General features: G+C 63.7%; 1 protein-coding gene across 1 annotated transcript in view; it reads left to right on the top strand.

The window, feature by feature from the left end:
* Positions 1-23,877, top strand: part of MEGF6 (multiple EGF like domains 6) — an 87,996-nt gene that overhangs the window by 14,580 nt on the left and 49,539 nt on the right. The window contains 1 exon segment of the mRNA XM_035019030.1: positions 4,464-4,568. Within this exon segment, the coding sequence (XP_034874921.1) occupies positions 4,464-4,568 (105 nt within the window).

Consider the following 23,877-nt stretch of genomic DNA (forward strand, 5'->3'; position numbering starts at 1 on the left):
AAGGCTGATGTTTGTGCCCCACGCACATTTGGTGACCCTGGCCGTGTGTTCAGAGCCTGCAGGGGGGTGGCCTGGTAGACCAGGAGAAACTTGTCCGCCTGGATCACACCTGTCCCGCCTGAGGCCACTCAGCTGTCCAGCCGGTAGCTACTTGGGGAAGAGAAGAGGAGGGGCCGTGGGCTCAGTCGCGTGGCAGTTTGAGGACAGCCCAGCCCTTGTAGAGGAGTGGAGCCCCGTTGCCATGGTTAGCCCGTCCCAGGACAGGGGCCACCCCTACTGCCTGCAACAGGGTTCACCTGAGGTCCCACCAAATGCAGGTGTTTCTTGCCCCCGACCATAAGAGAGGGGTGGCTAGCGTTAAGATGCCACAGATGTCCAGGGGTGCCTGGGGGCTCATTCGGTTGAATGTCCAACTCTTGCTTTCGGCTCAGGTCATCTCATGGGTCGTGAGATGGAGCCCTGTGTCAGGCTCCATGCTCAGTGGGGCCTCTGCTTGAGAGTCTCCCTCTGTCCCTCCCCGCTTCCATGTGTGTGCATGCACGCACTCATGCGCTCTCTTTCTCAAATAGAAAAATCTTTTTTTTTTTTTTTTAAGATTTTATTTATTTATTTGACAGAGAGAGACACAGTGAGAGAGGGAACACAAGCAGGGGGAGTGGGAGAGGGAGAAGCAGGCTTCCCGTGGAGCAGGGAGCCCGATGCGGGGCTCGATCCCAGGACCCTGAGATCATGACCCGAGCCGAAGGCAGTCGCTTAACCAACTGAGCCACCCAGGCGCCCCTAGAAAAATCTTTAAAAAGAAGGAAGGAAGGAAGGAAGGCAGGAAGGGAAGGAAGGAAGAAAAGAAAGAAAGAAAGAAAGAGAAAGAAAGAAAGAGAGAGAGAAAGAAAGAAAGAAAAAGGAAGGAAAGGAAGAAAGGAAGGAAGAAAAGAAAGAAAGAAAGAGGAAGGAAGGAAGGAAGAAAGAAAAGAAAGAAAGAAAAAAAGAAAAAGGAAGGAAGGAAGGGTGGGTCTCCAGACATGCTGCCCTCGCCCTGGGGACTGCGCTCCCCAAATCCACCATCCTGCAGACTGGACACCCCCAGGGGCCCTGCCAGCCTTTGGTGCTGAGGATGTGGGTGGACCCACCCTGTGTCACCCCAAGGCAAAGACCTGGTCTGGGGAAGCTGGGACGCTTGGTGAACGGTCACTGTCCCTGCACCTCCAGCCCCATTCTGCACACTAGGGAGGTCCTAGTTCCTTCTTCTCTGTTCAGATCATGGGCGAGGAGACCCATTGGCTCTGGAAGCAGGCTGCTGTGGGTGGCGTGTCTGGCTTCAGGCTCAGGCAGGGTGTGGGAGACACTTGGCAGCATGAAGGTCGCTGAGAATGTTGTATTCCGTGTGTGCAAGTCGCCTGTCGTGGGGCTTAACCTGAGTTTCTAGCCCACTGATACGTATCAGACAGAACTTGAACACGTATGTGCAGGCCTTGCCCGCTAAAGCATCTGGGCCGTGGGGAGCCAGCAGGGGTTTGGGGCAGGGGGAGCCGCGTGCACAGTAGTTCCTGGGCAGAGGGGGGGCTTCTCCAGCCCCATGGGACTCCCTCGGCTCGGGCCTTCCCTCTGCCTGCTTGGCCCTCGGAGAACACGGCTGCCAACCCTGTGGGCCCCACCGGCCCAGGTCACCTGTGCCTGCCCTGGCGTTTCTCACTCTCGAGGGTCCTGTGGCTGCAGGCCTGGCCAAGCTGACAGCCTGAGGGACGGTCCCCAGCAGACCCCCTGCCACGGCCCCAGAACCTAGTAGGTATTTGAAAAAATCCACTAATGTGAAGTAGAAAACACATTTGTTACTTGGAAATCTCTAAATTGTCTGCAAGGCGTCCGTCCAGCCTTCATTCACAGCCATGTGTCAAGTTCACGTTTTTGTTGCACGTTTCTGACCCGGTCCTTCTTCCTGGCTGCCTGGTCCTTCTTCCCGCACGGGGTCGCCTGGGTCTAGGGGAGGTTGTCAGACACGCGGATTTGAAAGCCAGGCTCCGGCTCCCGAGCTCTGTCTGCCCAGGTGTGAGTTCTTCAGCGCTTGCTTGGGCCGTGTCTTTCCTCGGCTACCGGCGGGGGGTCTTGGGGTCCTTGTCTGCTGTCTGTGCTGCCCCTTGCAGGGGTGGTGGGAGGGGGGCTGTGCTCTGCCGCTCGAGGCGACCCCCCTGCCTGACACGGGGGAGGTGGGTCCGTGTCGTGGAGCCCGGCCACCGGGGGGGTCATGCAGGGGAGGCGCCCATTCCCTCGCCCGTCACCGGGGGCCTCTGTGGCCCCGCACGCCCCCCAAGCAGGCCCTGCTCCCCAGGCTTCCCCGTGCGGCTCCCCGGGACTGCCCCCTCCGGTGTGGGGCACAGCTTCACGCGTCTTTCTTCCCGGTTTTCATTTCTGTGGCTGTGCTGCCCCGTGCATGCTTCCCTCGGGACACGCCAGCTCCGTCCCCACCCCGCGGCCTGCCCGCGCCTGGCTGGCCATGTGGTGCGTTCTGGTGTTCACTCGTTGACGGCACTCGTGGAGTGCCTTCGAGGAGTCCGTGTGGCGGCGGGGCCCGGGAACGCGGTGGGCGGTGGTCCGCACGGGGCTGGTGCCCGCTCTCAGGAACGCCGTGGCCGCGGTGGACACAGTGCCATGCCGTGGGCATGGCTGTGTCACATCTGGGGGAGACACAGGCTGTCCCGGCGGGTGGCAGCCCAGAGCGTCCCCGGGGTCTGCGGGCGGGCGCGGGGCCTTGTGCTCAGTGGACGAGTTCACAGCGGCTGCGGGGCAGACAGAGTGGGGGAGCGGGGCAAGCGGTGACGGTGGCCTTCACCGGCCCCTCGGCACTGGGAGTGGAGGGGGACGGTGGGCTGCACATACCCTGGAGGTAGGTTCCGGGCCCTTGGCGTCGGGGACGCCGATGCTGTCTGCGTCCCGGGTCGGCCCCTCTGCCAAGCTTCCCTGTGTGGGCTTCAGGGTCACCGTGTGCGTCCTCCCCACACCCCTGTGGCACCGTTTCATCCCCAGCCCCCCACTCCTGCCCCATTTCAGACACATCCTCGGGCTGCAGGTGTGGGGCTGGAGGGAGGAGGCTGTGAGGTCTGAGTTCGCCTGCAGGGGGGCCGGGGCGGGGGGGGGGGGCGCTCCCTCCAACACTGGGGCAGCGGCCACAGTTATGGGCCAGAGAGGAGGAAGAAGCCTTCCACAGGCGCCCTCCTGACCCCAGACTCTAAGTAGAGGATCCTGGGGCCTGGTCCCTGCTCACTGCCTGTGTGGCCTGGGACCACATGCTGCCTGTCTCTGAGCCTCAGCTACCTTATCGAGCACAGCGTCCAGCCCAGGGGGCTGCTTGGACCCATGTGCCTGGCTGACAGCCCTCCCTCAGGCCTCCCGCCTTCTGGAGTTTCTCTCCCTGCTCCTGGTGGGGGTGCCCTCAGGGACCCATGAAGTCACTGAGCCCACGGCTCACACCAGGCTCCCGGAGGCTTTCGGGGGTAGGTCACTGTGCAGAGCATCCACTCACCCAGTGAACACCCCTGAACCTTCTGGACTCAGGGCCAGGCTGCTGGGGTCCCAGGGTGGGGCACAGCCCACCCGCCTTGGCCGTGCCCTCATGGGCATAGGGTTATGATGGGAGGGTGGCTGCAGGGCCGGGAAATCGGTGCTGGGGTACCCGGGCCAGCCTGGGTTGGCATACTTGCTGTGGTGGGGCCGGCAGGCAGTTTGGGACTGTCGGGCCCTCGGGGGCCGCCTGCCAAGCCTCACAGACCTGCCCTTCCCTGCCCACAGCCCCACCTCTCCAGCCGGCCGCTTCTTCCCCCACACACTAGTGCTGGGACGGGAGGATGGGGCTCATTGGCACCCCACGCCACGGGTGCGCAGCCTCCTGGGCCCAGTGGGGTGGAGTGTGGGGAGAAGGTCTCCTTAGAGAGGGAGGAGGGGGCCAGCCCCTCCCAGCCCTGAACCCTCCCTCCGTCCCTCCTACCTGGGCTCTGCTGGCCTGCACGGGCATTGCCCTTCCTAGGGGCTGACCAGCCTGGTGGTTGGCACCCTTGGGCCGTGAGCAGGAGGGGCGGGGTCCTCAGCAGTGGGCTCTCCCCCGCTGCCCCTCCCTCCCCACCTCCTCGAGAAAATGGGGGAGGCTTCAGGCTCTGGTGGCAGGGCCAGTGTGTGACTCAGGACGGAGGAGAGCTGGGATCAGTGATCTGACAGCAGGGTTGGGGTTGCTGGCCTGGGAGACGACCACCCCCCCACCCAGGGCTCGGGGCTCAGCTCTCAAGGTGCAGTCCGGGCTTTCGTGGGAGGAGGGCTTTCCTGTCTGTGGTGAGGGTCTGGGTCCTGCCCAGCCCGAGGCTTTGCCTCCTGGGGGACATGGGAGAGGGTCCCCAAGGATGCTGTGTCCTGGTCGGGGGGGCTGGGGCTGCCCCTGGGTTGCTGCCCCTCCTCACATGCCTTCTCTCCTCTCTCCATAGCCCAGTGCAGCGCTGGCCTCTGTTTTAACGGTGGCCACTGCGTGCCTGGCTCAGCCCAGCTATGCTACTGTCCCCGAGGCTTCCAGGGTCCCCGATGTCAGTACGGTGAGTGGATGGACGGGCATTCTCCCAGCCCTCAGCTTGCTCCCTGCGGCTCGTCTGAGGTTGTTGCGGGGCGGGGGGGGGGGCGGCCCAGAGACTCCCTCCACAGAGGCCTCTGCTCCCCATCCTCTTAGAGCACCCCCTGTCCAGTCGCGGCCTCCAGAGAGATGGGCAGGGATGGGCCGGGTTGCTGGGCGGCTGGGAAGCGGCCTGTCCTGGGGTCTCCAAGCAGCATTCCTCCCTTGCTGGAGCCCCTTGTGTCCCTCATGTGGAAAGACGGGGGGCGTGCAGGGTCCTACTGGAGGCGATTGGTTCGGTGAAACTTGGCACATCTGTAAACTGATAGATCATGAAAACTGAGCTACGCTACATGCCCTTGAACAACAGAAACTCAACCGAGTGAATTTTTGAGAGCTCATTGGCTTTATTAACCGATCCCTGAATCAGGCAGAATGCCATCTAGCAGAAAGGAAAGGTTTCTCAAGGGAGGAGAAAGGAAATTATCAGCCAGGCAAGGTGGCCCTCCTCAGGGGGACGTTTCCTGGAGCCGACGGGGAGTTCCCGTGCTGGCTGCTGACCGGGGCTGCTTCTGGGCTGGGGGCTTGGTTTGCTGACGTGGGGCCTTAACCTAAGTCCTGCCGTGTTGGGGGCCTGTGGTTTTCTTTCTGGCAGTGTGCCGTCTGGACAGTGTTGGCTGGGTGCTGGGCGGCGGGTCAGGCTTAGAGTAGGCGTGGTGGCGGTGGAGTTTTTGTAAAGAAAAGTGCACACAAGCACAAGAAAAATCGTCAGAAGAACCCCCCCCCCCCAACCCCAGACGTTCCTCCTAAGTTCTTTGTGACGGGAAGGCGTGAGCATTTCTGCGGGGTTTCCTGCTTTGTCCAGAGTTTTCTTCGTGGAACAGGGAGCTCTCAGGGTCCTGTTGGAACGGGCGCAGAGCCACGGCCACCCAGTGAAATGAAATACTCCCAGACGGTTTCCGGTGCTTTGAACTTGCTCCTAGCGAGCAGCTGGGGGCTTCTTCCAGGTGGATGCCAGGACGGACGTCCTGCGCCATGCCCCAGTGCCTCGGAGCCCAGCAGGCAACCGGGAAGGGGGCGGGCGTCAGTAAATTGTGGGGAACAGGAGGCCCCTGTGTGTTCACATGTGGTGGCCCCCTGCCTCCAGCATGGGCTGAGGGCAGGGGTCCTGGGCAGGGGCTGGGTCCCCGAGTTCTGAGACAAGTGCTAGCAGCTGGGGTGCTGATGATTGGAGAAGCTGGTCAGGCGGCTCTGGTTGCTTACTCAATGCCCGTTAGCCAGAAAGTTCTCGATCCTGCTGCCTCACGGGCTCTGTGGGCTGGGAGGACCGATGCCTGCGCCATGGAGTGAGCCTGCTGTCGAGAGCCCTCCAGGTGCCGGGGTGCCCTGCCCCATGCCCTGGTGCCTCAGCCAGACCTCCTGAATTTAGGACCCTGAGCCCCTCGCTGGGCTGGCCAGATGTGACCCCCCCCCCCCCCCCCCAGGCAGGCTGGGGTCCAGGCTGGATCTAGGCCTGGACGGAGGGGGCCAGTTGTCACACGTCGGCTCTTCTCGGTCTGGTGGGTGTTATGGCCACGGTGGAAGTGGGGAAATGCTTTGAGGACCTTCTGTCTCATTCAGCCAACCTTAGTGAACTGCGTGCTGCTTGGGGTGAGTTTCGTTCAGGTCCTGGAGGCAAGCTCCCTTTGGGGATGTTGCCGGGACGGGGCTGTGGCTGATAGTTGGCAGCATAGAGGCTGCCGTGGTCCCTGCTGCTGGGGGAGGGCCATGAGGAGGTGACCCTGGAGCGGGGCCTGTCTTTGGTCACGTCCTCCAGGAAGCAGCTGGGGACGCCTGCCCTGCCCCAGCTCCCCTGCCTCTGCCTCCTGGCAGCCATCGGCCGCCCCTCCGCTCCTGGCCTGCCTCTGTCCAAGGGCCCAACTCTGAGCCTCCCGGGCTGGTGCTCCCTCTGGCATGAGCAGCCTCCCCCACCCGAGACCCTGATGCTTGGCCTCCTGGGCATCGGGGGGCTCGAGGGCTGTAGGGGCACAGTAGGGAGGGAGCTCAGCACGGGGGGAGCTCAGCATCCAGCGAGTGGCCTTGTGTCCATGGGAGGGGGCCTGTCTGGCCCAGTTCTAGGGTCCCAGGGCCACCCCTGTGGGGTCTCTGGGTGGGGTGGGAGCAGTGTGCATGTGCTCTGCCCTCTAGCTTCATGGGCCTGGGCTCCAGATGTGGCTTTGCCTCCAGAGCAGCCCTGCTCTCCACAGTGGTAGTGGGGGTGCCTCTTGGGGCCTGGAGGCTGTCCTCCACCACCTCGGTGTACCCTGTGTTCGCTGGGCGGAAGAGGAACCTGGGGTCAGGGAGGTCAGCAGCCGCTTACCACTCAGCAGAGCTGGGGCTGGAAGTGCGTGCTGTCCCGTTGAGCGCTTGGAACCTTCCACCGTCTCCCAGTGCGGTGCCAGACCTCAGTGGGGCCCCATCAAGACCTGTGTTGGAGAGAGAGGGGCAGATCCCCTGGTCCCCACCTTGCCCTGACTCTGCATCTGGGGACCTGGGCTTGTGACCAGCCTCGGCCCTCTGGGATCGGTGGGCTTTCTGCTACAGATGTGGCCTTCAGGAAGCAGTAGATCAAGCTGGAGGGAGGCTGTTGGGCTTCCTCCTGAGGCACTGTCTCCTAGAAGAAAGGCTGGCTGTGCAGGGTGGGGTGTGCGGGCTGGAAGTGCACGATGGCATGCGGGCTAGACAGACAGGGTTGGGTGTGCAGGGGTGGGTGTGCAGGGCGGGTGTGCGGGGCCGGGTGTGCGGGGTGGGGTGCGCGGGGGTGGGTGTGCAGGGCCGGGTGTGCGGGGCCGCGTGTGCTGGGCTGGGTGTGCCCAGCTGCTTGCAGGGGCGCCCCTGCCTATGCTCCCGCCCACACCCCCAACAGCACCACCTTCCAGTCTCTCCCTCCATCTGGGTCTGCATGAGGCGGACCTGAGCTTTAGCACAGTTGGGAATATTTAACTACCCCCCCAATTATAATTGATTCCAGTTTTGAAAATAAAAGCCATATTTTTTTCTGGTTCCCCCAAATTCTTTCATTTGAATCAAAGAGTGGGGGGGAGGGAGGCACCCCGCTGGGTTGATTGTGGCGGGCCCCTCCCCCACTGCCCCCCTCCCCGGGGCTGTGGTGTCGGGGGCCCAGTGGCTTAGCCCTTTGCTCCACCTGCACCGCCCCCATCCCCCCTCCAGGAAGGCGGAAGGCAGGGACACAAGAGGGTCTGTGTTGGCAGAGCCCAGGGTGGGGGCCCGAGTGTGCGGGGCTGGGCCCCTCAGCGCAGCCACGGCCAGCTTCCATGTCCTGTGGGTGTGACCCTGGGCAGCGTCCAGAGCCCCGTCACTCCGTTTGTTAGGTGGGCAGGGAGAGCGGTTTTGTGCGGGTCCCAGGTGTCCACACAGGTGAGGCTCAGCGCCCCGGTGGAAGAAGGGTGGGGGTTGGCAGCGCCGCTCTCCCCAGAGGCCCGGGCTGCTGGGCATGCGGGCATAAGGGTGGATGGCCTGGTGGCTGGGGACTGTCCCTGGCTCTTGGGGTAACTGCACGCACAGCATGCCTGAGCTTCCGTGGGGCGCAGCTCACACGTGGCCCTGCCCTCCGGTGGCCTGGGGTGAGGACACCCCCAGGGCGAATGGCCCCCCGCCCTGTGAGTCGGCACCATCCGTCAGTAGAGGAGGGCCGTGTACCGCGGGGACCCCTTGTCCCTGGTTGGGCTCCAGGGGTCCTGTCCATCCACCAGGAATGGTTTGCACCCGCAGAAAATACAGAAGATCACAGTGTGTGTGCTCCTGAGTGAGCGTGGGCAGATGCCCCCACCCCAGTACCTGCTGGGGACGCGCGTACTTCCTGGCCGCAGGCACGGGGTCTTTAAGGAAAAAACAGGCAGGAGACACGGCCCCTTAGGAGCGTGCCGTCTCTCAGTATAGCTGGCCTTTACACTGTGCATCATGATGGAGCCCCAGTCATGTCCTGGGACTTGACCTCACCTGACCTCGTGGGACAGAAGCAGACGGAGAACGCAGGCCTGGCTTGTCTCTGGGTACCTTCTCGGTCCAAGAAACTTTGGCTTTGGTTTCCCTCTGGGCCTCAGTTTCCTCAGCTGTAAAATGGGTGGGTTGGGAAGGTCTCTGAGGCAGTTCTGGGACTCGGACTGTCGAGTCCAGCTGGGCAGAGAGCTGGGGGCCTGAGGGCTTCCTGGAGGAGGTGGGCCTGTGGGCTGGGGAAGGTTTGGGGAGTGCAGGCTGTTCAGGGTGGGCTTTCCGGATGAAAGAGAGGCTAGAGCAGAGCAGCAGAGAGGAGAGAGTGAGTCAGCTTGGGTGGAGGGCCTGGGTGGGGACTGCAGCAGGGTCAGCCTGGGCCTCGGCCCCCCTCTCTGGGTCAGTGGAAGACCTGAAGCCTGGACGGCTGCCTTGGGGCTGGCTGGCCTGGCCTGACGGGTGCTGGGGGACCCAGTGTGACCTGCCCAGCAGGGACAGACGTCAGCGGTCCCATCTGGAGCCTCGGCGCCCCGATGGGTCCTGCTCTGAGCAGGAAGCCGGTGGTTTGGGGGCCCTGGGAAGCAGAGCAGTAGAAGTGGGCTGCGGCCCTGAGGGCGAGGGGGGAGGAGGCAGGCCCCACCGTCAGAACCCCTGGCCCTGGCCCAAGGGCGGCTCTGTTTCTAAACTGGGTTGATGGATCAGTGGAGAGGAGGCAGGCCCTCCCAGGCCCCCTTCAGGGCTGCCCGCTGTGCCTGAGGGTGGGAGTCTGACCCCTGGCCCGAGGTCCAGACACCACCAGAGGCCGCTCCTGGCCAGCCGCTGTGACCAGGCCTGGGAGCGGCTGCCGCTGTTCTGGGAGCCTGGGCCCCCTCGAGGGGTGGGTGGGGGCGGGGAACACAGCCAGCGCCGGCCGCCCCTGAGGGGCTGGGGGCTCGGCCGTGCGCAAGCCGGCAGCCACAGCGGCCCGAGCCTGGCCTGAGTCCTTCAGAGGCAGCTCAGCCAAGGTCCCGTGGGTGTGGTCTCGGGTTGACCTGGCCCCGCCTGCCTCTGACCTTGATCCTGGGCAGTGGTTCCAAGTTCCCCGCGCCCTTCCCTGTACGGGCGCGGAGTGCTGGCAGGGCCGTTGGAGAGTCCCACGGGCCGTCAGCCACAGGGTGCTTTCTGACCCCCGGGGCTGGGGGCATCGCCGGGAGCACCCGGCACCTGTCCCCTAGGCTGGGGACGCACCCCCTTGGCTTCCCTGGGAGGCTGCCCTCCAGGTCCAGCCTTTGAGGAGCTGGGTCCACTTTCTGGGCAGTCAGAAAAGCCAACCACACAGTGGCCTGCTGTGCGTGGCTCTCCTCTGCCCGGTGGCCCGCGTGCTCCGTGTCCCGCCCGAGGGCTTTGTCTCCACGTACAGCTTTAGCTGCACGAAGCACTGCCTTCGAAGACGGTTCCCGAAGCCTCCAGAGCCTCGCTTTCCTGCAGGAGGGGGCACTGGGGTGTCTGCCTGGCCTGGGGGCCGCCTCGGCCCTTGGGAGGGCAAGGCCTGGGGGGTCAGACCCTGCTGCCCTTGGCAGTCGGCTGGGCCAGGGGTGGCCGCTGCAGGTCCGTCCTGCACTCGGGCCGGGCGCCCGAGGTCAGCCGAGACCGGCCACACGCAGAATCCGAGCCGCTCTTTCAAAGTGGCTGACTCTGGGAGAGGCATCTGTGTTCACACAGTGAATCACTTAACTTCCAGGTCTGACCTCCCCCCACAACCAGCCACAAAGGCGCCTCTGTCTTTTGGGATGACTGTGGCCTCCAGGCCTGCCTCATGCTCTGTGGGGCTGTGGGCCTCTCCCAGGACTGACTCCAGAGTTGGGGGGGATCTTTTTATGGTATAATTATAGGCAGGAGGACCAAGGGGCAGACCCTTCTGGGAGTGGGGGATCTGTGAGCCTGCCCCGCGTGCTCATTTGGTGAGTGGGCGGCTCAAAGGCCCCTGCCCATGTGGGGCCTACTGTCCAGGCAGGATTGAGGCTCAGATTTAGAGGACAAGGCCTCTGTGCCTCCCGTCCCCAGGCTAGAGGCCCCGCCCCATCCTCCTGGGTGGCCTCCTGAAAGGACGCTGTGAATCTGTCCTTCGCCTGCCTCAGCCACATTGTCCTGTCCCCGCCTCCCCAAAGTTGACCCAGACTCTTCTGTGAAGTGCTCTTCCCTGGACTACAAGGGTGGTCCTGGGGTGTACCCTGGGCGGGCTGGGTGCTTGTCCCATTTTATAGATGGAGACACTGAACCCAGGCCATTCCTGACTTGCTGGGGTCGGTGGGGGCTCAGTGTTGGCCGACAGCCTCTTGGACCCACCAGCGCGGGGCCGGATGCTTGTGGGGCCCCGCTGGCGGGGGTGAGGGAGCCTGAGTGGTGTCTGGGGGTCTGTCGGCACAGTACCCCGTGTGGGTCCCCAGGCTGGCGTTACCTTGGGACGGACAGGCTCGGGCGCAGGAACTCCGTCTGGTGTGTTTGGGGCCAAGGGGCCTCTCCTGGGCTCTGGCAGACTTTCCCGGGAGCCCGCTGGGCTGAGTGGAGCCAGCAGCTGCCCAGTGTTCCAAGAAGCAGCAGAGCCTGATTTTACAGCACCCAGCTGGCCATGGTTGATGGCTCGGCCACGCAGAGTGGGGGCAGGCTGCCTGGCCCCAGGCCCTTAGGGACCTGCGCTCTGCACAGAGGCTGCCCCCTGCCCTCCTGCGCCCTTCAGACCTCGCTGCCTCAGGCTCTCTCCGCCAGTGGAGGGGAGCGGAGCATGGGAGGCCTCCACAGTGGCTGTCTGCCCGGTGGGCCCAGGTGGGTGCCCGAGGGATAGGTATCCAGGTCAGCAGAGGTAGCTGGATGGGGCGGGGGCGCTAGGGCAGCGTGTGGGGGGGTCCCTGCACTTGGGGAGCTCTCAGCCCAGATGTGGGAGAGACCCTCACAGCACACGCGAGGACCTGCATCTGTGGAAGGAACTTACTTGGGAAGCCGTGGAGGTCCTCCCTCTACCCGCGTGTGGACCCGTCGTGCTGGCCAGGCTGCCTCCGGATGAGGTCCCCACTGTGCTGGGCCCCCTTCTCGCTGACCCAGAAGGCTGCCCCGGGGGGCCCGCTGGGGCTGGCGCTCACCCCTCACATGCAGCGCCTGGCGTTGGAGCACTTCATGAGTCAATAAAACGAGGCCAGCTGCTGAGCTGTCGGCAGTGGCTCCAGGCTCTCAGTTGCTGGAGAATTCCTGCCTGGGCTGGTCCTGTGCTCAGGAGCCGTTCTGGGCCTGGCTCTGCCTCCTTAGTGTCTGGGCCCCTCCCGCGGGCCACATCCCTGGCTCCCAGCCCGGCAGTGCCTTGACACCTACAGAGGGAGGCCGAGGCGCCTGGCAGAGCAGCTCTGGGCGAGCCCCGGACCCCTGGCTTCTTTCTGGGCTCTTGGAGGGTGCCTCGCCTTGTGTCCTCTCCACCCCACCAAGCACGGGCCGCCCCGAGCCCTAGCTGTTCCGGGGGCAAACTCTAGGAAACATGCCGATAGCCTGTTTTCGGGATTCCTGGGGCTCGTGCCTGGCTCCCTATCTGGGCAGGGTAATTAATGAGGGGTCTGCGAGCAGGGACTTGGCATCGGCACCCTGAATCTGCTCTCGGGTCCTGGCAGCTCCAGGCATTCCAGAGCAGGGCCTGGTCCTCTGCGCCCGGGTTGAAATGGGGCCTGGGCAGCATCACGTGGAGCCAGGCCAGCTGATAACAGGGCAGTTACTTCAGGAGGAGGAGGCAGTGGCCAGGGGTGCCGACAGCCAGCGAAGCGGGCCTCCAACCAGCGCTGGCTGCCCGGGAGCTGCTGCCCAGCTCAGTGTCTGCAGGGAGCCGGGAGTACCAGGGAGGTCACCCCACCTCTTGGGGTCAGGGCAAGAGGAACCTGTGGATTAGCCTTCCACTGTGGGGTCCTCCACAGCTGGCCCTGTGGTCAGAGTTCTCAGGAGGGAGGAGGCCACATCCCCACCGAGCAGAGCTCGTCTTGAGGCCAGAACGGAGCACAAGCCAGTCCGAGCAGGACGGGGTGCAGGCATCCCACACATGGAATGGTGGATGTGGCCACCCTCACTTGCGGACTCTCGACCCTAAGCAAACCACAGCGGGTATTGCATGCATGGACCTGTGAACCCCGGGCCAAGAACCCGGATGGTCCTGTGGCCGCTCGGTTTAACTGGGTAATTTGGAAGATTCTTGGACACTGGACACCTGGGTGCTTAGCCGTAGTTCCTAGCAGGGAGACTGTCCCTCGCCCAGCCCAGACTTGGTGCCCGCACAGACAGAAGGGGCGGGGGCTCCCGGTCCTGCCCTTTGCGCCCGGCCCTGATCGCCTGCCCTCCACTCTCCCAGCTCCCTGGGACAGCCCCACGCCCCCCGGCATGGCCCTGGCTTTCCCACGGGCTGGCTTTATGCACATTGTCTGTGGGCTCCCTTCCAAAGACGGGCATTGCCTTGTCTGCTCAGGGACAAGGACGGGCGAGTTTTGGCAGCAAAGCCATGATGTGACTTGTTCACCAGGAAAGGCACGCTGCACACCTCATCCACCGAACATCGCCATCCTGCGTCCCCGTGTGTGCTCTGGCTGCGCCCTGGCCGGGGTGCGGGGCAGACGGTTCTGCCCAGCACTGGCTGGGCTTGGGGGCCTGCTCTCCTGGGGACCCTGGATCCAGCACCTGGGATCCCAGGTTTGTCCTCCCGAAAGTCAGGGTGGCAGGGCTGGGAGCTGAGGTCTCCTGAGGACCTCCCTCAGGTGTTTGTGCACCATGGGGGCAGGCGTGCTAGGCTCGGCCGCAGAATTTTGGCTCCCTGTCCTCGTTTCCCCCACCTGCGGGACCACCATCACTTTAGGGTCTCTGTGTGTGTGCCCTGTGCCTGCCCGTTCACTGCCAGTCCTCTCGGGCTGCATTTGCCATCCTTCAGACTGAGGGCAGGGCAGGCTGGGATGGGGGGACTCAGGCTGGCTCTGGGCTGGGTCCAGGACCAATGGCACCTTCCAGGAGCGGCTGTCCTCTGGGGCCAGCATCTCTAGGCACTTCCAGGTTGACAAGGGCCCACTGGAGGGCTGGGACGGTGTCCTGGGGAGGAGGCCGCTGGTGCTGGCCTGGTACTCGGCGCTGGGCAAGGACCTTTCTCTCCAGCCCCTGTGGGGAGATCGTGTCCATTGTGGGGCGCATCTGGAGGTCACATGGCCTGTCCCTGTTTTGAGCTGCGTGCGGGGTCACCTATGGGACTAGGGAGCCGGGGGGATGAGGTGCACTCCTGGGCGCCCACCCCATCCTGTGGAGTCTTCTGACTTCGACGAGGCTCCCCACCCCACTTTGCAGGTGGGGTCCCCGAGGGGCAGTGTTCGGAGCCAAGTGGCTGTCCTCCGGTCGTCCTGTCTTGGGGTGACCGGTGCAGGGCTGAGCGGGGCAGCCTGGCTGTCGCCCGGCAGATGTGGACACAGGGTGGGTGTAGGCCGCGCTGGCCACTCCTCACAGCCCCCTGGGCCGTCCCATCTTCTGTGTCCTGGGAACACACAGAGCTGGAGCCGTCTGGGTTCCAGCGTGAGGGGAAGGCGCCAAGGTTTCTGGCCCTTCTGTGGTTTCTGGCAAGAGGCTGCCCTGCCTCGGCCCACCCAGCCCCGGGCTGTAGCCGCTGGACCCAGAGCTGTCAGGAAGAGCCTCACATGTCCACCTGGGGAGCGTCAGGGGATCACGCAAGGAGGGTCTTGGGCAGTGTGGCCCCTCTGGCTTGGGGGCCCAGGACTGTTGGCATGCCCGGAGGCTGGTACCTCCCCAGGCCCTTTGAGGCCGCGGACACCCCCGTTCCCTGTGGGGGTGGGCAGATGACAGGTGGAGGGTGTGGGGGGGGTGGCGGGGCCCAGCCTGGAGGGCTGTCTTTGGGAGGGGCCTGAACGCCTGCTCATCCTCGCGTGAACATGGTTTTGTCGCCTGTTTCTAAGCCCCAGCCAGGCAGGGGCAGGGGGCTGGCCCGGGAGGGGCTGCGGAACGCGGACAGAGTCCGCCACCCTGCTCCCACAGTGAGTGTGTAGGAGCTGAACCTGCCCATTTCCGAGGCCAGGCTCCAGGAGGGGGGCAGCTGGGTCCCGAGCCCGGTAGAGCTGGCTGTTTCCCCAGGTGGGTGGGGACCTGGTTTCCCCCCGATGCGGTGGGATGGTGCTTCTGCTGGGGAGGCTGCCCTGACCTGAGAACCCAGGGGTCAAACGTGGCTGACGGACACTGTCTGGCCCAAGCCCTCCTTTTCCAGACTGAACTGTGTTCTGAAGAGGAGGCAGGTCTGTGGCTGGCCCCTCCCAGTGTGCCCCCATATGGCAGGCCCCACGCCGGGTCCCCGTGGACCTCTCTGTGTGCTGTTTGAATGAATGAAGGACGCGGGTGATCCATAGCCAGCCTCACTTGCCCACCTGCTCACCACCTGTTCTCTTCCTTGGTACTCACTGGGGCGGGCAGCTCCCCCCGGGATCCTGGAAAGCAGTGGGGGCCCTGAGGGTGGTGGGGGGGGTCGGGTTCCCCGCAGGAAGGGGTTGCCCTGGGGGCTCCCAGGGCACAGGCCTGGTGGGACGGGAGGACAGGTGAGTGGTGCCCCCCGGGGCTTTACCCCACGCAGGGCAGATGTCCACCCGAGGCCAGGCTGTGTGTTCCCTGCCCTTCTCCATGCTGACCTCTGCCCTCAGCCGGCACCGGGCTCTGCGGGCGGGGTGAGGAAGGCCCAGAGGCTGGGGGGGACATGGGGGCCCCTAGCAAATGGGGCCCTCAGCCCCGGGCCAGCCAGCAGTGCCCCCAGCGTCCCCCAACCTTTCCAGAGCTTTCCCCGGGCAGCAGGAAGGCACGAGAGAGCAGCCTTGGGGAGGAGGAGGGCTCACAGACCCCCTCCCAGAAGGGCCAGGCCCGGTGCCCACCCTGTCGGCGCCATCGGGGTGGGGCACCGGCGCCCCCTGGTGGCGGCGAGAGGCCAGAGCGGCCGCACCAGGCAGCCTGAGATTTCAGGTCACTGAACTTCGCGGCCGTTCCATTTCCTCAGCCGCGGGGTGCCTGGCATCACCTGGTGTCCCTTATGACAGCTGCTGAGGAAAGAGAGGATGAGACCCAGATGGGTCCCCGGGCAAGAAGGGAGGGGTGGCCTGGGAGTCCAGAGAGCAGACTGCCGGGGGTGAGGTAGTGATTCGGGAGCGCAGGTGTGGGGGACGAGCCAGGAGGAGGGCTGGCAGTGACCGGGGCCGCATCGGTGGGGATGGCGGGGGCTCTGAGGGCTTAAGTACACACCATGACGTGAGCGTGAGGACCTGGCAGGTCCAGGTGGGGACAGGGCCAGCACGGGGGCCCAGCCAGGCAGGGGCCAGGTACTGGCGGGTCCGCTGGGACACCGCCAGGGGTAACTCAGCACCGTTTGCGGAGCATGCATGGCCCCCAGGGCTGCTGGAGCTCGAAGGCGGGACGGTTGAGGGGCAGACTTGTGCTTTAGGGCCCGCCTGAGACGCCAAGGCTGGAAGTCCAGGGAGCCGTCCGAGGTGGCTCATGCTGGGACGGCCAGTGGCCAGGGCAGAGAGACGGAGCCTGCAGGGTGCGGAGAGAAGGCAGGGTGCGGAGAGAAGGCCGACTGTGGGTACAGGCGAGGGGAGGGACGCCGCGAGCCCAGCTCTGCGTGGGGTGTGAGGGAAAGCGGCAGCTCCCAGGCTCTGGTCTGAGGGGTGGGGGGCATAGTGTCCCCTTTCCTGAAATCGCGAAGACCAGGACCAGCGCAGGCCAGAGGGCACGTGGAGCTTCCGTTTGGGCATCTGTGCCAGGAGAGGCAGGCGTGGCAGGGACGTGCCCTCTGGCCTGAGGGTTTTGCCCAGGGCCCTGGGGGGTGGACACGTGCCTGGGCAGGGTGTGGACACTACAGGGCCCGAGGCTTCAGATGCCAAGGTGGCCACATCAGCCTCTCCAGTCTGTGTTCCTATTCTAAGACCCAAACACGAGCCTCATTCCTGCTCCTGGAGGCATCTGGGGAGCCAGAGGAGGGCTCTTGGCAGAAAACAGAACTTGTACCCAAATCCCAGATGAAATAATCATCGCCTTTCATCTCCCGTCTTTCAGCAAGCGCTCTTCCAGCGAATATTTGTTGGCTTTCGCTGTGTGCCAGGTGCTGCCGGGGGGGGGGGGGGGGCAGCCATCCCATCACCAGAGGAGTGATGCGGGTGCTGGAAGGAACACGTAACTGAGCCTAGCCTGGCCCCGAGTGTGGAGCTCAACGCTGGGGCCTGTAGGGACTTGCCCTCGAGCGAGGTCTCCAGTGATCTACAGAGAGACAGTCGTGGGGCTGGGGGGCGGTGAGTATCTGCTGAGGGTTTGGGCAGTTGGGACAGGCCACCTGCAGAGGCGCACGTGATGTGTGCGCATGCCTGGGGGTGCTGCCCACCGTGCAGGGGCCCCAACTGGACAGGGGCTGAGCTGGCCGGCAGAGCGGGAGGCCCCTGGGGAAGTGACCCTTGTGTGGGCTGAAGAGTGTAGATGAGAGGTGGGCAGCGCAGAGGTCTCCGGGTGGACAGTGGGATGCTCCTCTGGAGAGCCTGGGGAGAACAGCCGGCTGGAGAGCAAGTGCTGAGGGGTCCAGTTCCTCCCCTCTGCTGTAGCGGAAGGTGCTACCGGCCCACCGGGGTCCGGGACGGGGCAGGCCTGGCTGAGGGGCTCCTGGTGGGCCAGGCACACAGCTGACCGGAGGCTCAAGAGCGTCCAGCCCTAGGGTTGCACACCAGGGAGGCGTGAGGGCCCAACGAGGCATTGAGCACGGTGTCGGAGCCCAGCTCGGGGCTCTCCCTCCAGGGTGCCTGGGCTCCCAGCGAGGCCCCAGCCCCGTCTGGGTAGAGTTCCGGGCTCTGTTTCAGGAAAGAATAGGGAGTTGCTGAGCCCCTGAGCCCTTCCTGATCTTGGCCTAGAAACCGAGCAAGATGCAAAGAGGGTGTCACATCCTGTTGTCCAGACCAGAGGGTGGACGCCTGGTGACAGGGCCTCTGAGGCCTCTGGGTTGCATGATTCTCTGGTCTCGACTATGCAGGGGATTAGATTGGCTATGGGTAGACTGGTTGTGAGTCCGGAAATCAGGGTTCTTGGGACAGAGAGAGACCTGCACTCACACACGTGCACAATGCAGACACACATGTGCACAGTGCACACACGTGTGCACAATGCAAGCATGCACACACACAATGCACAATGCACATGTGCACATGTGTGCACATGCAAACGCACAATGCACGCATGTACAATACACACATGCACAATGCATGCACACACGTGCACAGGCAACCATGCACATATCTACAGTGCACAACGTGCACACGCACGCACAGTGCACAGACATGCACAGTGCACACATGCACGCATGCACAATGCAGACACGCATGCACACACACGCACAATGCACACACATGCACAGAGCACATTGCATACATGCACAACACATGCACATATGTGCACAATGCAGACATGCGAGCACACACACTACACGTGTGCACAATGCACACACATGCATAGTGCACATTGCACACATGCACAGCAATGCATATATGTGCACAATGCAGACATGCGTGCACACACACGTGTGCACAATGCACACTCGTGCACAATGCACACACGTGCACATCTGTGCACAATGCAGACACGCGTGCACACGCATACGTGCACAATGCAGACATGCGTGCACACGCACATGTGCACATATGTGGACAATGCAGACTTACGTGTGCACAATGCACACACGCACAACATACGTAATGCAGACACAGGCACACACATGCACAGTGCATGCACACACACGCGCACATTCACGCGGATAGAAGACCTGGCTCCGAGTGTGCAAGGCGCAGCCCAAACCAGCCCTTCCTGAGCCTCATCCCTGTCGTGGGTACAGCGCAGCTGCTGAAGCAGTGAGCCATCCCAAGAACTCGCTGACGGGGGGAGTGGAGACCTGGACATTTGGGGAACCAAGGAATGTTCTTGGCTCCCTTCTGGGCCTTTTACATTTTGTCTTGTTTTCTGGGAAACAAATGGAAAAAAAGCCCCATTCCCACATATTTGAAAGCTGATTTATATAAACAGACCAAACCCGATAACTTTCAGAGTAAACAGAGAAACTCTGTCTGATGTCAGGGAAGGCAGTCCTGCGTCCTGGGCTGATGGCAGGAGGTGGTGGAGCCCTTCTGGTCTGCCCTGGGTCGGTCAGATTCCTTCAATGCCTTTAGTGACACCTTCTTGTTAGTTGCCCGCTGGGGGCCTGCTTGGGAGCCTTCAGGGCCCCTCGTCTCCAACTTTGCCCGAGCCCCTACCCCATCTCGTACCTCAGCGGCCCTGTCTGGGCTGGCAGCTGAGAGCCTCCCCCCGCCCCCAGCCCTTGTGCCTCGACAGCCCCCCAAAGCTCCACTGGAAGCCGATTTTCCTTTCTCCACCGCCTCCCGGCCAGAGCCAGTGGCAGCCTCTGCCTGGTGGGGCGGTGCCCACCTCCCCTTCCGAAGGTGGTCTCCTGCTGGGCAGGACCTCTTCCTTCAAGGCACCCCCTGCTTGCCAGAGACAAGGGTGTGTCTGGCAGGTGCTCCGTGAAAACTTGCAGCCTCACTTGACCCCAGGCCACCTCTGTGCCTGGCCTTGGGGACACAGAGGGGCCAAGAGCTGAGCCCTGGAATCCTCTGGGAGAGGCCTGGAAGAGGGAGAACTCAGCACCCCACTCTTGACCTGTCCCTGTGACCTTCTCCCAGAGGGGACTGTCAGGTGACCCTGGAAATCCAGAGCAGGTGAGGCCTGTCTGACCGTTTCTAGGCGACCCACTCTTGGTTTCCATGGTTGCCCTGGCAACCACAGACGGGGAGGGGGTTGATGGGCCCTGGGAAGGACTCCCTTGAACCTGGGGAGCTTCCCTGCCTCCCAGGCTGTCCTCCTGGGAAACCACGTGGGCAGCTCTGTGTTCTTAGACGCCTACCACTGAGTGAAGCAAGCGTGCGTGAAAAGGCCACACTGTGGTTCCAACTACAGGACATTCTGGAGAAGGCAAATCCACAGAGACAGTGCAGAGATCGTGGCTGTCAGGGCTGGGGGAGGACAGACGGACAGGGGCAGCCCGGGCAATGTTTAGGGCAGTGAAGCCACTCCGTGTGACACCCTTGCAGTGCATACACGTCCGTCCACTTTTGTCAGACCCCAGAATGCCTGGCACCACACGGGAGGCTCGCGGGAGCTATGAGCACGCCGTGTCAGTCCTGCCCACCGTGGGGACAGGTGCGGCACGCACAGATGGCGTGTTAGTGCGGGGGGGGGCCTGTGTTTGGGGAGAAGGCAGCCCGTGGAACTCTCTGCACTTCTGCTCAACCTTTCCATAAACCTCGAACTTCTCTAAAAAATAGAACATACTAATTCAGAACAAAATGAGACAAGAACCCCGCCTTCTTAGCCTCAGGCCTGACCTTGCCCGACCCGTCCGGAGAGTGTCTCCCCACTCCTGGGATCGGGGTTGGCCTCCTGGCTTTCCTTCTGTGTGTTTCTGTGCTTTCTTGGCCTATTGCTCAGTCCCCCTGCCGTCCCCCTGCTCAGAGCCATTGGTTTCTAATTGTCATTGTTACAAACGATTGTAACTTGATATTCAAATGGTCAGGCGTTGAGGTTCCTTGTGTGAATTTAATTCCATCTAGCACACGGTTTTGGACCTGCGGTTACCATGGCAACCCTGTAAAATGTGTGTGGTGTTTCCTGCCCCCAGGAGCTCACGGGGTCTCTTTGGACCCAGGGCCTGGAGTTCAGTCTGCAAACTGGGGAGCTGGTCACACACAGAAAGGTCCACGTGACCCATGGGCCCTTGAGCCACTCTGACCCTGGGAGCTCCTGGCGGGGGCGGGAGCGGGGAGGGGGCCCGAGGTGGAGCCACGGTGGCCCCTTAGCCCAGCCAGAATCACGCAGTGCCCAGGTCAAGGAGGGCTGCTCCGTTGGACAGGCTGAGCCCACCTCAAAGACCCCTGCCCTGGGCAGCGATGGGACAGGTTTTGAGATCCTCAGCCAGGGGCCAGGGTGGGTCTGCCTTTGGCTGCTGGCCCTGGACCCTGCCCCACCTGGTGCACGCCTCCCTGGAGCCAGGAAGCTCCTCCTTGGCCCTGGCCTGGGCGGGAATGTGGCCCGGGAGCAGCAGGGACAAGCCAAGGCAGGTGCTGGGAGAATGTGGGTGAACTCAGAGAGTTTCTGTGCGGCCCTGGCTGGCCTCCGTGTGTCTGTAATAGGCCGGCGCAGCCATGGTGGAGGGTCGGGGTCTGGGGTCTGGCTGTTGTGGGCCTGGGCCCTGGGGTCGTGCTACTTCGGGCTCTCGTTTTTGACCCGAATGGAATTAAATAGTGGCTGGGGCCTCAGTGCTCTCCAAGGGCCCCCCGGTCCCCCTGGCTGCCCTCCACCGCATGCATGGCTCTCCCCGTTGTAGAGACGAGGAAACAGGCCCAGAGGGTTTTTGCAATGGGTCTGTTCACCCAGTGGCTGGGAGGCCCAGCCAGCCCGAACCCATGCTTATGGGACCTCAGCCCTACTTTGGGGCACAGCCTCCTCCAGCTTCCGGCGGAGCAGCGTGGACTTGCGGAAGGGGCCTCTTGTAGCCTCGGGCGTCTGAGCGTGGGGCCCTGGTGGGAAATGCCCCAGAGCCAGGAGGAGCTCCCTCCGGAACTCCGGAGGAGGCTGGGTGCAGAGGTGGGTGCAGCAGTGCCCATAAGCCAAGGAACGCTGGCTCCTGCGAAGGGCACGGGACGTTTGCCTTGGAGCCTCGGGAGGGAGCGAGGCCCTGCCTACACGCTGGTTTCAGCCCAGGGACACTGATGCTGAACCTCTGGCCTCCAGGACTGTGGGAGACAATACATTTTTGCTGGTCAAGCTCCCCAGCTGTGGTCCTTTGTCCCTGCAGTCTCAGGACACCGCCTTTGGCTGCAGCTAGGACCCCCCGGGCCCCCTTGCCTGACTCTAGGTGAATTTCCCTCTCTCCTGGGTCAAAACCAAGTCCCTTCTGCAGCTTTGCCCTGACAGAGCCAGGGGCCTGGTGACCTGACCTGCGCTGGGCCCTAATGCCCCTACGGCTGGTTTGGAGTCCCTACAGGGGCCTTGTTTTTTTTTTTAAAGTTTCATTTATTTATTTATTTATTCATTCAAGACACAGAGATACAGAGAGAAAGAGAGAATATGAGCAGGGGGAGAAGCAGAGGGAGGGGGGAGAAGCAGGCCCCCCGCTGAGCAGGAAGCCCGATGTGGGGCTCGATCCCAGGACCCTGGGATCATGACCTGAGCCGAAGGCAGACGCTTAACCGACTGAGCCACCCCGCCGCCCCCACAGGGGCCTTGTATAGCGTGTCTTGGGGGCCAGAACCCCTGCCCAAGACATGCAGTAGGGTGCATGGGAAAGGGGCAGTTCCTTGGGGTGGGGCGGGGTGCCTCTGCTCAGCTCCACCCTGAGTGGGCTCCTGTGGCAGGCCCAAACCCGTTTCAGCCCGGAACAGGCACAGGGCCCCGCAGAGCAAGCTCACACAGGGAGCCCCAACTGTCCCATCTCCCCTGAGGGAAGGGGGGCAGCTGGGCTCTGGGGGTGGAACATTCCTGGGGAGACAGGCAAGGCACGCCCCAGCCGTGCATCCTGCCCAGAGAGGGGGTTCCCCGTGTTGGTTCCATCTGGGATGCTGGCTGTAGGATGCTCCTGGGAGCCCCCCTTCCCAGACAGTGAACCTCTGTCCTTCAGCGGGGCCCAGGGGATGAGAGGCTCCCCATCTCTCCCCAGGAAGGTCCCTTTCCAGGCCCCCTGAATGCAGGGCCCTTTGGGAAGTATACACATGAGACCAGCCCCCCATACCTGCCGCTCCTGAGCCTTGTGCGGCCGACTCTGGTCCAGCTGGCTTTCATCAGTCCTCCCGGCAGAGATGGGAGCAGCCCTGGCCTGTCTGCGTGACACCTGGCTGCAGGGGGGGGGAGGGTTCTGGGGCTCCTTGGCAGGCAGGGCCTCATAAATCCTGCCTGCTCACAGGTAGCCCGAGGTCTGGGTGGGCCAGTGGGATGAGGGCTAACTGTCCCGCAGACTTAAGGCCCAGCCATCTCTCCCCCCCGCCCCCCCACTAAGCTTCAGTGGCCTTCCTCTGGGCGGTCTTGGCCTTCATGCTGCAGAGCGAGCCCCCCCATCCTCATGGGCTCCTCTTCCTCCAGACAGGGTGGGGGTCCCCTGTGTCCTCCCCCCTCTGCTGCTTTCTACAGACTCCCAGGGGCTGGGAGGGACTGGCCATGCTTGGGGGACACAGGGCAGAGGAGCTGTGCCCCCTCCACCAGCCAGAAAAAATGTGGGGGCCCCGATGTGGTTCTGGGGGTGACCAGGTCACCCAGAGCAGCCTGGCAGGGCCGGGGAGAGGGGAGAGGCTTGGGTCCCAGGCAGGAAAGTCCTCTGGCCTCGCATGGGTCTCAGGCTGGGGGTGGGAGTAAGAGGGGAGAGGATGAGCAGGGTCGGGGGTGCAGAGCCACCCAGGCAGGGGAGGGCAGCCTGGCTTTGGGGCCCTGATGGTCAGGCTGGGGGCCTGGGGTGCTGCCCCTTACCCTCGGAGAGCGGCTGTGCCTTCTCACTGTTCCTGCCGCCCTAGACCAGGGCCGCGGGGGCAGCTGGGTCTGTCTGGGGGGCGGTGAGGGCCCACAGGGTGCAGTCGGGGCTTGGCTGGACAGAGTCCAGAAACGCCCAGCTGGGAGCCTGGCCCGTCTGGGCAGAGCACATGTGCTGCCCTCCACCATCGGGGGGCTGCCCCTCAGGGTCCTGCCTCCTTTGCGGATTGGAAGGCAGTGAAGAATGTAAAGGCCTGGGGCCTCAGCGGGTGCCCCACGTGGTGGTTTCCCAGCTGGTGTGGCCGCTGCCCTGCCCTGCTTGCCTGGAGCGACTGGGGGCCTGTCCTGCAGGAAGGCGTGGCTCCGAGGCCGTGTCCTGTCCTGCGGGGGGAGGGCTGGGGGCCGTGTCTCCTGTCCCGGGCGGGCTCCTCCAGCTCAGAGCCAGCCGGCGACAGCCCGGGTCCCAGCTGGGTCTGGGAGGCTCGAGTTCATGGGGCCCCTGCCCTGTGTGGGCCGGGCAGGCCTGGCTCTGGGAGCCTGGAGCCATGTGCCTTCTGTCACCTGCTTCCTGCCTGGGGCTCTGTGGTCCACAAGCGGCCGCCCAGGCCAGGCCAGGCTGGACCTCACAGTCGGCCTGAGAGCCCATCGCTGTACCCAGGCTGCTGGCGGATGGGCAGCAGGTGGGGGGGGGCACACTGGGCGTGGGGAGTGGGCCCCCCTTGTTCCCCAGGAGG

This window comes from Mirounga leonina, unplaced genomic scaffold, assembly GCF_011800145.1.
Source record: "Mirounga leonina isolate KUSES-001 unplaced genomic scaffold, KU_Mleo_1.0 Mir_173, whole genome shotgun sequence".
Classification (NCBI taxonomy): Eukaryota; Metazoa; Chordata; class Mammalia; order Carnivora; family Phocidae; genus Mirounga; species Mirounga leonina.